The sequence below is a fragment of the Lichenostomus cassidix genome, chromosome 28 (assembly GCF_008360975.1).
Source record: "Lichenostomus cassidix isolate B80296 chromosome 28, HeHo_3.0, whole genome shotgun sequence".
NCBI lineage: Eukaryota > Metazoa > Chordata > Aves > Passeriformes > Meliphagidae > Lichenostomus > Lichenostomus cassidix.
Genome location: NC_139508.1, coordinates 4,269,433 through 4,285,275, shown reverse-complemented (window position 1 = coordinate 4,285,275; position 15,843 = coordinate 4,269,433). Strand labels below are relative to the sequence as shown.

At 57.4% G+C, this 15,843-nt stretch overlaps 1 protein-coding gene across 4 annotated transcripts in view; it reads left to right on the top strand.

The window, feature by feature from the left end:
- ADAMTS10 (ADAM metallopeptidase with thrombospondin type 1 motif 10) overlaps positions 1-15,843 on the top strand; it is a 66,483-nt gene extending 50,640 nt beyond the window's left edge. For all 4 annotated transcript variants that reach the window (XM_085040577.1, XM_085040578.1, XM_085040579.1 and 1 more), the window contains exons 15-25: positions 114-216; positions 5,838-5,971; positions 7,505-7,628; positions 8,044-8,124; positions 9,257-9,420; positions 10,432-10,558; positions 11,361-11,490; positions 11,832-12,036; positions 12,787-12,963; positions 13,521-13,677; positions 14,116-15,843. In XM_085040577.1, coding sequence (XP_084896703.1) covers positions 114-216; positions 5,838-5,971; positions 7,505-7,628; positions 8,044-8,124; positions 9,257-9,420; positions 10,432-10,558; positions 11,361-11,490; positions 11,832-12,036; positions 12,787-12,963; positions 13,521-13,677; positions 14,116-14,225 — 1,512 coding nt within the window. In that variant the 3' untranslated portion in view covers positions 14,226-15,843. The remainder of the gene's footprint in view (positions 1-113; positions 217-5,837; positions 5,972-7,504; positions 7,629-8,043; positions 8,125-9,256; positions 9,421-10,431; positions 10,559-11,360; positions 11,491-11,831; positions 12,037-12,786; positions 12,964-13,520; positions 13,678-14,115) is intronic.

Below are 15,843 nucleotides of genomic sequence, written 5' to 3'. Positions count from 1 at the left end.
CCTGTCCCCGAGGGGCTGGTGGCAGTGCCCAGTGCAGCCCCTACCCCCTGGCAGCCCAGCCAGGCTCCCCCAGCCCCTCACTGGCCGCTGGCCCTGTGTCCCCGTGTCCCCAGGACTGCCCGCCAGGCTCGCAGGACTTCCGAGAGCTGCAGTGCTCCGAGTTCGACAATGTGCCCTTCCGAGGGAAGTACTACACCTGGAAAACCTACCGGGGAGGTGAGTGTGGGACGGGGCAGGGCAGCCCTGCCTCGGGCACAGCTCGGGGCTGCTCTGTGCAGGGCTGGGGGGCTGCTGGTGGGGATTTCCACAGCTCTGCTCCCACAGGTTTCCCTCTCGGTGCTCCTGGGATGTGCTGCCTGATGCCCAGAGGGGCTTACCTAAAACAGGGGCTAGACAAGGTTAAGAGAATAAAAAGCAGTTCTATTTATTGATGGCCTTCGGGTGCATTCAGGGCACTCACAGCCCACCCAGGGGCTACACCCAAAATGGACAGCAGGTCACAGGTTTTTCATACTTTGTAAGTTCTGTCCATTTGCATATTGGGGGTTAATCCTCCAATTACAGCTTCAGGTAATGAAGTCAATTACTCCAAGTTTGCTCCCCCAGTTCACTGCTGTTTACATATTTTGGGGCCTGAGACAGTGAGGTGTCCTTGAGTTTGGAGCTTAGAGAGGAATTGTTTTGTCTAAAAATGAGAGAACAGCAGCTTAGCACCCTGAATGGAGTTTAGAGTTATATACTAGAGAATTACAGGATTACAGATACATGAAAAATATAGAAGCTAAAATCCTAAGTCATCATGCCTCCCCTCACAGGGCAGTGCAGCCCTTCAGGAATCTGCTCTGTGACCCATCCTGGCTCTCCTCCCCCTGTGCCACCCTCACTGCTCTGGCAGCACCAATCCCAGCAGCTCTGGAGCTGTTCAGCCCCTTTCCTCCAGCCTGGTTCCTCAGCTGCTGAGGGAGGAGAGGAGATGGACAAGAGAAGGGAATGCTTTGTGCCCTGTGGGGAGGAAACAGGGCAGGGAAAGCTTCCTGAGCAGGAGAAGGAAGGATCCTGTGGATGCTCTGAAGAGCAGCACTTCCCTCTTCCCGAGGTCAGCCCTGTGTCCTGCAGAAGGGTCTGGCGAGGAGAAGGGTCAGCAGGAGGCTCTGGGGCAGAAATCTCTTCATAATGAGGAGGAAGAGCTCATCTCCTCCATGCAGTTAATGAACTGGGCTGGGGAAATCCTTCCCAGCTGTGTCAACAGCCCAGCTCCCTGCGGGGTCCTGCAGCTGGAGCAGCTGTGCTGAGCCTGCAGGGCATGGATCAGTGAAAATGTAATAAAACTGGGAGGCTCTGAAGTCACCCAAAGACCCCAGTGGATGCCAAGGTGGAAGATAAACCCTGCAGGCTGGAGCTGCCCTGGCTCACACCTCTCTCCTCCCCAGGCATGGCCCAGGGCTTGGCTGGCCAGCTGGACATCACCCTCGAGGTGTCATCTGATCCTGACATGGATTTTTGCCTTTCAAAAAGAGCCCCTTCCTCTCTCTCTCTCTCTGCTTCAGCTTCCTCTGCCATAAAATAACTGCTGAAATCCCTCACAGGAGGCTGGCAGTGCTGACAGTGCTGGGGTTTGAAGGGATCCAGGAGCTCCCTCTGCTCACCCCAGGTCACGAGGAGCTGAGTTGTTCAGCATTTTTGTTTGGTTTATTCAGTGTCAAAGGGTGCCCAGAGCAGCTGTGCTGCCCCTGGATCCCTGGAAGTGTCCCAGGCCAGGTTGGACAGGGCTTGGAGCAGCCTGGGACAGTGGAAGGTGTCCCTGCCATGGCTGGGGTGGCACTGGTTGGTCCCTAAGGTCCCTTCCACCCAAAGCCCTCTGTGACTCGATGTCAGCAGCATGAGGACCTTTATCCTGACACCCCTGTGGGATTTTGTGATCCTTGGTGGCATTTGGGTGTCAGAGGCACATCCTGGGGGGAGGTGGGGACATCCCTTGCACCTCCACCTTGTCCATGCCATGGATCCAAGCCAGGGAACAGCCCCTCTTGTCCTGCCCTTGTCACCGATGTGCTGCTGCCAGGCCCCACATTGTCCCTCTGGGCCACCAGACATGGGGTGGCAATGAGGGCTGGACATCACCTCCACCATTCCCTCCTGAACTCCTCATCTCCACCATTCCTTCCTGAGCTCCTCATCTCCACCATTCCCTCCTGAGCTCCTCATCTCCACCATTCCATGCTGAGCTCAACTCCATCATTCCTTCCTGAACTCCTCATCTCCACCATTCCCTCCTGAGCTTCTCATCTCCACCATTCCTTCCTGATCTCCTCATCTCCACCATTCCATGCTGAGTTCCTCATCTCCACCATTCCTTTCTGAGCTCCTCATCTCCACTATTCCCTCCCAAGCTCCTTGTCTCCACCATTCCATGCTGAGCTCAACTCCATCATTCCTTCCTGAGCTCCTCATCTCCACCATTCCATGCTGAGTTCCTCATCTCCATCATTCCTTCCTGAACTCCTCAACTCCACCATTCCCTCCTGAGCTCCTCATCTCCACCATTCCATGCTGAGCTCAACTCCATCATTCCTTCCTGAGCTCCTCATCTCCACCATTCCCCCCTGAGCTCTTCCAGCAGTGCCCAGAGGGCTCAGGTGTTCTGGAAGGTGTCAGTCCCTCCCTCCTGCTGGCCCCAGCAGCCCCCCAGGAACCCTCTGTGCTGGCAGCCTCATCCCTGGGCATTCTGCCCTGCAGCTGGCAGGAAATCTGCTCCTCAGCTAGGTTTTGGGAATGAGTTCCCACTTCGGGAGCCACTCCCCACCCTGAGCCCCCGTGGCACAGCACCCTTGGGCTTCCCAAAAAGCTGCAGTAACTCAGGGCTGCCTTTTGCCCATCAGGTGCTTCACCCCACATGCCTTCGGGCAATATTCTGGGCAGCACCCCCAGTCTGAAAACAGGGAGACTCCCACTAGCCTGGAGGAGGGAACCCCCAATGCTGCCGGGATTTGGGAAAGGAAGGAGCCTGACAGCAAGTCCTGACAGGTCAGGCTGTGTGGGGCTGTTTTCCTGGCGCTGATTCCCAGCGATCCCAGAGCCCGGGATGGGAACAGGGAGCCCTGGAGAGCAGCGCTGAGCTCAGCACTCCGCGGATAGCTGGTGGATTGTGGCTTTAATTGTTTGTTTACTTTGCTTTGTTCGCTCCGCTCTTCGTTTCGCTCTTTGCCGATGCGGAGTTCGGGGGGAGCAGGGCTGGGAGAGGGATGGGAGGAGCAGAAGCTGGAGAAAAACAGGAGATTGCTCGTCAGAAATTGTAATAAGGCTTCATTCCTCCATGGGAGGCGGCAGGCAGGAGAACAAAACATCCTCGCAGGCAGCAGCCAGCTGAAAATATTCAATTTTTATAGCTCTGTTAAACGTGCAAAGGAGGAACCAAGGGAAGGGAGGAGGTCAAAATGTGCAGGGTAACACCTGGCTGGGGCTTTCATCTCTCTGGGACAGGGACAGGAGCCCAGGGAATGGCTGGAGCTGGGTCAGGCTTGGGATGATCTCAGGGAAAGGTTCTTCCCCCAGAGGCTGCTGGGGCACTGCCCAGGCTCCCCAGGGAATGGTCCCTGCCCCAAGGCTGCCAGAGCTCCAGGAGTGTTTGGACAATGCTGCCAGGGATGCCCAGGGTGGGATTGTTGGGGTGTCTGTGCAGGGCCAGGGCTTGGACTGATGATCCCTGTGGGTTTTTTAAACTCAGGATATTCTGGGATTCCATAACTGTATTTAGCAACATTCCCTGGGCAGGCTGAGATGTTCTACTCATTCCATGGAAGTTGCTCTTCTCCCATCCCCAGGAATTTCAAAACAATGTTGTGCTGTTTCAGAGGATCTTTCTGTGCTCCAGAGCTCCCCTTGCTGTGGTCAGTGCTGCTGTCCTGGGGACACAGCTGTCCCTGGAGCCACCTGAACCAGGACAAGGTGATGCCCAGGCCCCTTGGGTACCTCTGGGCCGGCTGAGTGCCAAGGACACTCCAGTTCCCCACAGATGCTGAGGAGTGATCCCATTGTCCTTCCCTCTGGTGGCTGAGATGCTCACCTGGCTGCCAAGGGCGAGTCCTGCCTGGGAATTGTCCCCAGGGACAGCATGGGGACTGTTCCAGAGCTCAGGTGGCCCAACCAGCTCACTGGAGGAGTCACAGGACATGGGTACCAATAAAGGGTCACTCCTCTGTCCCTCCTTCCTCCTTCACTTTCCCTCTCCCTGTTCCTCTTCCACTGATGCCTGGAGGGGCTTACCTAAAACAGAGGCTAGACAAGGTTAAGAGAATAAAAGCAGCTCTATTTATTGAAGGCCTTCAGGTGCATTCAGGGCACTCACAGCCCACCCAGGGGCTACACCCCAAATGGACAGCAGGTCATGAGTTTTTCATACTTTGTAAGTTCTGTGCATTTGCATATTGAGACTTAATCCTCCAATTACAGCTTCAGGTAATGAAGTCAATTACTCCAAGTTTGCTCCCCCAATTCACTGCTCTTTACAAATCTTGGGGCCTGAGACAGTAAGGTGTCCTTGAGTTTCAGGCTTAGAGGGGAATTGTTTTGTCTAAAAATGAGAGAACAGCAGCTTAGCGACCTATATGGAGCCTAGAGTTATACATTAAAGAATTACAGGATTACAGATACATGAAAAATACAGAAGCTAAAATCCTAAGGCATCACCATGAGACTTTGAAGGGCAGAATTCCCATGTGAAGGCCTTTCCCAAGTGAGCAGTGAGGAGAACCAGCAGGGATTCATCCCCCAGGGTCTGAGCTCTGTGCCTGCAGCCCAAACACAGCCCCTGCTCTCAGAGCTCCCCCTGCTCAGCAGCTGCTTCCCAGCTCCCCGAGCTCCTCCAGGGGCCTGCCCAGGCATCCTGCTCCAGAAAATACCCCCAAGCTGCTGAATTCCCCTCTCCTGTCTCCTCCTGTTCCTCCCTCTCCCACCTTTGCTCTCTCTCCTCCCAGATGCTCCCAGGCACAGCTGGGCTCTCTCCCCTCCCCTCCCCTCCTTTCCCTCTGCCCCTTTGATGTGCTCCATGGAGCTGCAGGTTCTGCACATTCCCGTTCCTCCCATCCCAGGTGTTTCCCAGCTCTGGCACAGGGAGCAGGGCTGTGGTGCCTGCAGGAGGGAACTGCTCAGCTCAGACACCTCTGCCAGGGTGCCCTGGGCTTCCTGGGATGCTCAGGAAAGGCAGCAAATGCCACAATCCCCACTAGGATTTGAGAAAATCCAGTGGAGGAGCCAGGGAACTGCTCTGCCAGGCCCACCTCCTGCTCCCAGCCATTATATGCAGATATCCAGGCTCTGCTCCTGGGGTGATGCTTTGCAAAGGGTGTTGGAGAGCAGCAATGTGTAACTGGAGTGTTGCTCCCTTTCATCCTCATGCTGCTGTTCTCATCTTTGCTGTGAAGGTTTCTGTATCCACCAGCCTTGCACAGAAAGAAATGGTTTCTCTGACCTGCTAACTGAGCCAGGAGGTGGAAAACTTGGTTGTTCTGCTCTGGCAGCTGAAAAAAACCTTGGAAAAGTCACTCAGGAGCTGCTGCCTCCTGAGTTGGTAAAGTTGGTAAAGTTCCCTGTTGGTAAAGTGGGCATAAGAGTGTTGACAACTTGTGAAGTGCCAGCAGTGACCCAGATGAGAGCAAATCTTTATTTCCTTCCCCATCACATCCAGCCCACGTTCCCCAGGCTGTGCAGAAGGGACAGTGTCTCTCTGGGGGTCAGTGTCCAGCTCAGGGGTATGGATCCCTGCTCCAGGGGCATCCTCCTGGTTTTCCACCTCTTTTCTCCCCTTGGTGGCCCCACTGGAACCTGTGCTCCTTCCCCAGGGGGTGTCAAGGCCTGTTCCCTCAACTGCCTGGCCGAGGGCTTCAACTTCTACACGGAGCGGGCGGCGGCCGTGGTGGATGGGACACCGTGCAGGCAGGACTCCCACGACATCTGCGTCAACGGCGAGTGCAAGGTGCTGGGACAGCCTGGGGAGGGGCAGGGACAGACCCCAGGGCAGGGGGGACAAGGACAGACCCTCAGGAAAGGGGGGACAAGGACAGACCCTCAGGAAAGGGGGGACAAGGACTGGCCCCCAGGCAGGGCAGCGCTGCCCTCCAACTGCTCACACAGACATGGGCTGGGGAGGGTTAAGGGAGTTTGGGGTGTTCAGCTGGGGAGGAGAAGGATCCAGGGAGAGCTCAGAGCCCCTGCCAGGGCCTAAAGGGGCTCCAGGAGAGGGATTTGGGACAAGGGCTGGAGGGACAAGACATGGGAATGGCTTCCCACTGCCAGAGGGCAGGGAGAGATGGGATATTGGGAAGGAATTGTTCCCTGGGAGGGTGGGGAGGCCCTGGAATGGAATTCCCAGAGCAGCTGTGGTGCCCCTGGATCCCTGGCAGTGTCCAAGGCCAGGCTGGACAGGGCTTGGAGCACCCTGGGACAGTGGAAGGTGTCTCTGCCATGGCAAGGGGAGAGGTAACAAATTCATCTTTAAGGTCCTTTCCAACCCAACCAGTCTGTAATTCCACAATTCTCTGCCTGCTCTCCCAGTTCCCCCATGGCAGCAGGAGCATTCCCACCCTGGGTTGTGCTCATCCACTCTCCAGGCATTCCCTGCCTTAGGATGGAGCTCTGCACTCCCAGCACTTTGGTATTTCCCTTGCAATGGGATCTGGGAGGCTGGAAAAGTTCAATTATAGGAAAGCTCTGTGGGAGTGGCCAATGTCCCCCAGCAGGCAGACAGACAGACAGACAGATATCTCTGTGTCTGTCTGTCTCCCTTCCTGTGTCTCTGGGATCTTTGTGTCTCCATGGGATTGGATACCCTGTGGAATAAAGCAGGATTGCACCAGAGGGAGCAAAGCCCTGCTGGTGACCCATGTGCCACCCCTAGTGACAGTGGGACAGAGCCAGAGCTTCCCAGGGACACAGAGCTGCAGGGACAGGGCTGTCCTTGGGCTGCTGCAGCTCCAGCAGCTCCACACAGCCATCCCAAGCCCTGCTTTATCCCAGGATTGCTGCCTGCACCCCTCAGGGCCTTGCAGAGAGACTCCCAGGAGAGGGGTGGCAGAGGTGACACTGCAGATGTCACCTCTACAGAGCTGTGTTTTCTGACAGAGCCCACGTGTTCTCTTTGTGGAAAAATCACTCCCTGCTAGAGTTGGATTTAGTTCTTCATTGTGCTTATTCTGCAAGAGATAATTTATGCTTCAACAAGCCTGCAAAAAAATATCGATTGTTATTAGAACAAATATTGCTGGCAGACAAAACTGGGGAGTCACCAGGCAGAAAGTGATGTAATAAATCAGCAGTGAGCACTAGATCTGTGCTTCCTGGGTTGCAGCTTGCAGCTGTGCTTGCAGGACTGTGACATCTCGAGTACTGTGGTTCCTTTCAAGAAAATTCTGGTGTCCAGGGCAGCAAGGGGACCTGGGGTGCTGCAGGGCGGGTGTGGGGAGGGACAGATGGCACCGGGATGGCTCATTCCTGCTGCTCCTCCCCGCAGCACGTGGGCTGTGACCGTGTCCTGGGCTCTGACTCCAAGGAGGACAAGTGCCGTGTGTGTGGAGGGGATGGCAGCTCCTGCGAGACCATCGAGGGTGTCTTCAACCAGTCCCTGCCCGAGGGAGGTAGGGAACAAAGGGCCTGGCCACCCCCAAATCCCTCCTGGAGCTCACCTGCCCCGGGGATGGGTGGGACAGGCAGGGGTGGATCCTAGAGAAATATGCCAAGGGATAGGAGCAGGCTGGGAGGAATCCAATCTGTCCTGTCCACCAGCCCAGCCTCCACTGGCACCCAGATCTCTGGCACAGAGCTCCAAACTCCTTCCCTGCTCCCCATGGGAGATGCCCATGGAGATCCCAGCACATTCCCAGTCCAGCCAGTCCTATCCCAAGAGCCCACAAACCCACTCCATTTTGGTGCCCGAAATGCTTTTTCCATCATTTCCCCATGGGTAAGGGGCTGTTCACACTCCCATCCAGGCCAGGGCAGCTCTGGGGTTGGAGGCTGAACTTTCACTCACCAGCCCTGGTTGTCCCACAGGCTACGAGGAGGTGATCCAGATTCCCAAGGGTTCTGTCCACATCGACATCCGGGAGCTGAACCTCTCCATCAACTACCTGGGTGAGCTGGGGCTGGGAATGCTGAGATCCCAGCCAGGCTCTGCCATTTCCTGGGGTTTCATGGGGTCTGGGAAAGGCCTGGCAAGGAGAGCTTCCCACTGCAGCTGGGAATGGGGTGGGGGTCCCAAGGTGGGATTTGGGGCAGGGGAGGGCAGCAGGGCAGTGTGTCCCAGGGCAGTGTGGGCTGTCCATGTGTCTGTCCCTGTCTGTGCCTCTGTCCTGCAGCAGCATCAAACCCTGAGCAAACCCCACATCCCCCCATTCCCTGGGGCTCCCTGACACCCCTGTTGGGCTGGGGATTCAAAATGCTCCCATTTTCCTCAGCCTTGATTTTCCAGCCTCGCTCAGTCCCAGTTTCACAAGGAGGACTTTCGTTCCCCTTTTTTCCCCTCCCCATCCTCCGAGCAGTGCAGGGGAGGGCAGGGTGCTCACCCTGGTGCCTCCAGCAGCAAGAGCCAGCTGGGATGGCAGCAGGATTCTCCCGGCAGCATCCCTGCATCTGGAATTCCTGGCAGCTCCCTTTGCTGGGGTCAGAGATCCCCACATCCCTCCTGCCCGGTGTGTGGGGACTCCTTGTGTCCTTCCACGCTGGGTTCCTGTGCTCTGGGGGTGCTGCCTCCCGGCTCTGCCACTTCGGGATCTCTCCTGGCATCCCAGAGGGAGGGAAAACCCTCCATCCTCCCCAGCACGGAGAATCCTCCCTGCCCCGGAGCTGCTCCCGGGGTTTTGGTGGTGGAGAGCGTGGGGAGGCGGTGGGGAAGGAGCGAGCAGTCCGATCCCCCTCTAGTGACTCTCGCGGGCAACCACAGCCCGGCCCCGGCCACCAGCAGCCCCAGCAGCCACCACCTAGTGTGCACAGCTGGGTTCGAGCCTAGCTCCATGGCCACAGCTTGTCCAGGTGTGCCCAGCCCAGCCCAGCCCCCTGCACCCACAGGGAGTGCTGAGCCAGACCACGGTGCCACCCTGCTGGTGACCCTGAGCCAGCTCCCCCCTGTCCCCTCCCTGTGACGTGAGGCTGAGGCTGTTTTCTCTCTGTCCTTGCCATGCTCTGAGCCCGGCAGGTGGGAAGCACCTGGCTGAAATTGCGCCAGGCTCTTCCAGCCAGTGCTGACCTCCCTCCCCTGTCCCTGCAGCGCTGCGAGGGGAAAGTGGGGAATATTTCATCAACGGGAAGCTCTCCATCGATCCCCCCCGGCGCTTCGACATCGCCGGCACCACCTTCCACTACAGGAGGTCCCCCGAGGAGCCTGAGTCACTGGAGGCTTTGGGACCCACCAATGTCACCCTCTTTGTCATGGTTGGTAACTTCATACCCCTGCTGGTCTGCTTCTGGTCTGGGTTAAAGAGATCTTGCCAGGCTGCATGGGGATTGGAGCTGATCGGTCCCTGGTGTGGCTGACTGGAGTAAAGGGACGCAGAGACCACAGGGAAATTGGGCTCAATTCACACAATCAGAGAATTATTTAGGTTAGGAAAGGCCTTTGAGATCCTCGAGTCCAACCTGTGACTGAACAGCCCCTTGTCAGCCAGACCATGGCACTCAGACTGTGAAAGAGTCACCCCAGGTGGAACACAAACCCACAGTGCCTGGCTCAGCAGTCCAGTGCTTAATCCACAAGGCACTCTCAGGTCTCCCTCCCTAATTTCCACATCTCCCTCCATAACCTGCCAGGCTTTGGATGATTCCACCCTTAAGTGCATGGGAGCTCCTCCTCTGATTGTGCACAACTGTCAGCCCTGCTGGCTGCCCTGCCAGTCCTGGGAGGAGCTGCAAAGGGAAGAGGGGAGGATCTAAACCTAAAACAGAGGCTAGACAAAGTTAAGAGAATAAAAAGCATAAAAGTTATATTTATTGAAGGCCTTCAGGTGCCTTTTGGGCACTCACAGCCCACCCAGGGGCTACACCCAAAAGGGACAGCAGGTGACGAGTTTTTCACACTTTTGTAAGTTTTGTCCATTTGCATATTGAGCTTTAATCTTCCAACTACAACTTCAGGTAATGAAGTCAATTACTCCAAATTTGCTCCCCCAATTCACTGTTTTTTACATATCTTGGAGCCTTAGACAATAAGGTCTGCTTGTATTCCAAGCTTAGAGGAATTGTTTTGTCTAAAAATGCTGAGAACAGTAGCTTTAGCCCCCTGTATGGAGCCTCGAGTGATACACTAAAATTACAGATTCATGAAAAATATAGAAGCTAAAATCCTAAGGCATCAAGTCCAGCTGCCCTGGATGTTGGAGAGGCTGTGGGATGCCACCTGGGAGGTCACTTCAGTGGCACTGATGCCTCGGGGGACCTTTCCTGCAGGTGCTGGTGAGGACAGAGCAGCAGGGGATTCGCTACAAGTTCAATGCTCCCGTGGGCAGGGATGGCTCCAGCCAGTACTCCTGGCACTACACCCCATGGACCAAGTGCTCCGTGCTCTGTGCTGGGGGTGAGTTTGATGTGGGCTGCTCTGGGGGAACACGTGGGACACCCCCTGTGCTCTGTCTGGGCCTCCTCGTGGCTCTGAGGAGCTCGGGGGTCTCTGCATGTCCCCACCCTGCTCTCAGCCATGGCAGGCAGTGCCAGGGCAAAGGGCCTTGGTGCCACCCTCAGCTGGGCCACAGGTGTGGGTGGGAGAGGGGTTGGAAGGTGGGGAGATATCACGGAATTGTGGAATGGTTTGTGTCTGAAGGACCTTGAATCCCATCCAGTGCATGGCAGGGACACCTTCCACTATCCCAGGCTGCTCCAAGCCCTGTCCAGCCTGGCCTTGGACACTGCCAGGGATCCAGAGACAGCCACAGCTGCTCTGGGCACCCTGTGCCAGGGCCTCCCCACCCTCACAGAAAGTGTCACAAGGCCAAGGTCAGAACAGGGTTATTTGAGCATGAGATCCCTGGAATGCTTTGATCCTCCATCCTCTGGCATGTCCTGCCCTGGCTGGAGAGCTTTAGAATCCCAGGGTTGTTGAGACTGGAAAAGCCCTATAGAGCCATCGAGTCCAACCTGTGCCCAATCCCCACCTTGTCACCCAGAGTGCTACATCCAGACACTGACATCATCATTCCACACCATCCATGCTTTCTGGAGATTCCAGAGGAGCCCTTGGTTATGAATGGACAAACAGGTTCAGCTCCTCATGCAGGGACAAGCGGCTGTGTCACATCACCCTACAGGAGCAGAGCTGTGGGGCCTGACTTTGCTCCAGCCTCAACCCCTGCTCCCTTTCCCTTTCTCTTTGCCCTGGGCAGGCAGCCAGATCCAGTCTGTGGTGTGCAGGAAGCTCTCTGATGGTTCCACCGTGCCCAACCACCTGTGCGGCGCTGAGCCCAAAGTGCCCGAGCGGCAGAGACCCTGCAACACCGAGCCCTGTGCCCCGGCGTGAGTACCTGGGGAAAGGCAGGCTGGGAGAGGGTGAAATTCCTGAAATTCCCCCCTGGCTGCCATTCCCACAGCCCCCACCACAGCACCCAGGGGTGGCACTGCCTGGCTGGAGCAGCTCTGCTGGGGAATGGGGGGTTCTGCTCTGTGTCCCATATATTCCGTGAGTCCCTCAGGAATTGTCCCAGCCACTCCCTGGCTGCTCTCCTGAAGGGGAAGGGAAGGTGTGGAGGAGCTCTGTGGTTCCACCTGAGCTGCCTGGGGAGGCTGTGGCTGCAGGAGGAGAGGGACAAGCCCAGCCCAGCGTGCCCCTCCCAGCTGTGCTGTGTGACCATCCCCAGCTGGGTCATTGGGAACTGGTCCGAGTGCAGCCGCAGCTGCAATGAAGGCGTCAGGACCCGCAGCGTCTTCTGCAAGAGGAAAATCTCAGCCAGCGAGGAGAAGACCCTGGATGATGCCTCCTGCCCCCAGCCACGGCCAAAGATGCTCGAGCCCTGCAACAACCAAACGTGTCCTCCGGAGTGGGTGGCCCTGGACTGGTCAGAGGCAAGTGCCAAAGGAGGGACACAGAGGAAGGGTCTGAGGAGTGGCTGAGGGCACTTGGCTTGTTCAGCTGGAGCAGAGGAGACTGAGGGGAGACTCCTCGGGGGCTGCAGCTCCTCCCGAGGGGAGCCGGAGGGGCAGGGGCTGAGCTCTGCTCTGGGACAGGGACAGGAGCCCAGGGAATGGCTGGAGCTGGGTCAGGCTTGGGATGATCTCAGGGAAAGGTTCTTCCCCCAGAGGCTGCTGGGGCACTGCCCAGGCTCCCCAGGGAATGGTCCCTGCCCCAAGGCTGCCAGAGCTCCAGGAGTGTTTGGACAATGCTGCCAGGGATGCCCAGGGTGGGATTGTTGGGGTGTCTGTGCAGGGCCAGGGCTTGGACTGATGATCCTTGTGGATTCCTTCCAGCTCAGGATATTCTTGGATTCTGTGGATTGTATTAACACTCCTGACATCCCATCTTCCCCAGTCTGCACTGCCCAGTGTTTCCAGTTCAGGCACAGAGCACTGGGTGCAGTCAGCTCTGGAGAACTTTGCTCTGACTGATGATCCCTGTGGGTCACTTCCAGCTCAAAATATTCTGTAATTCTGTGATTAAAACATCCCTCACCTCTCTGAGGGCACTGCTCTGTGGGAGGACAGTGTCAATCCCCAGTGATGAACCACAGAGAGGGAATGTGGGGAATGTTCTAGCTCAGGACAGGTGGGAGCAGTGAGGGGTTTGCTCCTTGCCCTGACCATTCCCTGTCCCCACAGTGCACCCCGAGCTGTGGGCCTGGCTTCCGCCACCGCATCGTCCTGTGCAAGAGCGGCGACCACAGCGTCACCCTGCCCACTGCCCAGTGCCACGAGGCCACCAAGCCCCCCACCAGCATGAGGTGCAACCTGCGGCGCTGCCCCCCACCCCGCTGGGTCACCGGCGAGTGGGGAGAGGTAGGGACAGCCCTTCTGTGGGGATTTATCAGCCAGCAGGACCCTGACAGCCACCACAACCATCCAGGGGACAGCAGGACCCTGTGGCAGAGCTCTTTGCCCCCTTTTGGCTCATTTGTGATGGTGGCCCAAGGGCACAGCTGGCCTTAGGGGTCTCCCAGGCCTAGCAGGACTCCCCAGGAATTGTTGAAGGGTCACCATGGGAAGCTGGGGTCACCCAGTGGCTGCAGAGCTGGGCTGGCCCTACTGGCCACTGCTGGTCCTCCCCAGAGCCCAGCAGGATGACTCTTAACGCCCCTCGAGCTGCACGGTGACATCGAGGTGCAAGAGGCCTGGGAAAGGATTCAGGGCTGGATGGAGGGAACCTCTCTGAGGCCTGGAGAATCAAACCAAGCTTTTTTGGGATGCAGGGCCACAGAACTCAGTCATGCCAGGAAGGGATGGGAAGGGACAGCCACCTCCAGCACCCTTTTCCCCCCTAACACCCATCTGTGCCTTCCCACCGTGTTCCTAAAGCTGGGGTGGCCACGGCAGCTCCCCCTGTGCTGTCCCCACAGTGCTCTGCCCAGTGTGGCCTTGGCCAGCAGAGAAGATCCGTCCAGTGCTTGGCGCACACCGGCCAGCCGTCCATGGAGTGTGTGGAGAGCCTGCAGCCCCCTGGCATGCAGCAGTGCGAGACCAAGTGCGAGTCAGGACCCACAGACAACCCTGAAGGTGAGGGGTCCCTGGGGAGGGGACACAGGGGGTACTGCCAGCTCTGGGGACAGGGATGTCAGAGCCAGCACAGCAGGAGTTGGGCTCTAGGATGGGGAGACCTCATCCCTGAAAGGGTTCAAGGCTGGGTTGGATGGGCCTGGAGCAATCTGGGATGGTGGGAGGTGTCCCTGCCCATGGATAAGCTTTCAGGTCCCTTCCAGTCACCACACAGAGTGCTTTGACTTGAAAATGTGGCCATTCTGTGACCCTGGTCCCTCTGGCCCCAGGCCACCCTGATGTCCCATGTCCCCGAGAAATGCAGGAGCTGTACCTGGGCAAAGAGGTTTCCATAAATGAGGTCCTCAGCAGCTTCTTCATCACAGCTGTGGCTGGCAAAACCCTGCCAGGGTCTCCTCACCCCTGTGTGACCCTGTCCCTCCTCCATGTCCCCTCCAGAGTGCAAGGATGTGAACAAGGTGGCCTACTGCCCGCTCGTCCTCAAGTTCAAGTTCTGCAGCCGGACCTACTTCCGACAGATGTGCTGTAAAACCTGCCAGGGGCACTAGGACACAGCGGGACACAGCGGGACACAGCAGGACCCCCGTGGCAAAACTGGAAGGCCAAAGCTACGCCGGAGGGCCACCGAGCTGTGCCCTCCCTGTCCGCCCTGGGAATCTCCCACAGACTCCAGCCGTGCTTCCAGCAGGAGCCGGCGTCACCCAACCCCGTCCCCAAAAACCCCCTTGGCCCCCGAGCTTCACCACGGCAGGTTCCCAGTTAAACCACTGCAGGATGAGCGCTGGGAGAGGGGGAAGCTGGGCAGAGCAGGGACTTTACTTGAAATTCTGCTGTTGTTATTTATTCGGAGTGGAGCCAGGTCCCGCAGGAGCCACCGAGGGAAGTGGCACTGCTCACCAGCTCCTGCCTCATCCTGCTCCGTGTCCCCAGGGCATCCTCCCGATGGGGCTGGAGCGTTCCCGGGGCTGCTGCCCTTCCCTCGGGATCCCGGGGGACACAGGGAGGAGGGTTCAGGGTGACCAGCATGGCTTGTGGCTCCTGGGCAGTGGATGAAGAGGAGCCGCCATGGGGAGTGGGGTTGGAGCAGGGATTTTGTCCCCTTGGTTTGGAGCCTGTCACCTCGGCACTGGCAGCAGGGGACAGGGAGCAGTCACCCCGTGAGCAGAGCGGTGACACCAGTTTAACTGGGAGAGGAGGTTGGCTGTCCAAACTCTCGTGGTGACCTACCCGGATTGGGGTGTTCCCATTTGTCCTTAATGCCCTTGTCACTTTTAGGACCAGTTTTTACCCCTTGAAGCACAAGCTGAGGTGGGGACAGAGGCGTGCTCGGGGTTATGGTCACTTCACAAGGCCATGCCAGGCTCAGGGAGCAGAGCAGAGGAGGATGCAGGACAAGGAGTGTCCTGTCCAGTGTCCCCATGGCCTGGCACAGCCAGGCACTGCCCAGAGACTGCCCCAGCCCCTGCAGCAGCCTCATTCCAAAGGTGCTTGACTTCCAAAGGTGCTTTGCCTCCAAAAGGTGCTTTGCCTCCCAAGGCAGCCTGGCCACCTGTGGCTGTGGCCTCGGGGTGCCAATCCCAGTGCCACCCACTCCTGTGCCCACAGGAGGCCTCTGGTGATGGGAAAAGAGCAGGCTTGGCATTCCTCCAGGTCACCCTGTGGCCAAACCTGGGCCAATTTCTCCACAGGCAGCCTGTGGAAGAGACCTGACTTCAAATCTCCAAAGTGTGTCCTTTTTGTTAGCATTCCTGTCATCATTATTTTGATTATTTTCAGGCCTTTCCTCATCACAGCGATGGGAAACCTTCGTCCAAAGCCGTGTTTTGTTCCCCTGGGGACATCCCTGTGGGGCAGGGAGGGGACAGCCCCCTTTCCCCCGAGCACAGCCCCCTGTGTTCCTCTCCCAGCTGTATTTTTGTGTCCACCTGCTCCTCAGCCGATCTTCTTGTGTCCACCTGCTCCTCAGCAGCTTCTCTGGTGCTCAGCAAACCTCGTTTCTCTTCCTTCCTGGTGCCATGCTGACGTTTTTGGGTGAGGGGAGGGGGTGTTTTCACCATTTTTGTATCGATTATATATCTACTGACCAATGTTTAACATACTAACTCTGAGGAGGAGCGACGTAACGGCATGAATTATAATAAAGGAGTAGCTACGAGCCTGGGCACA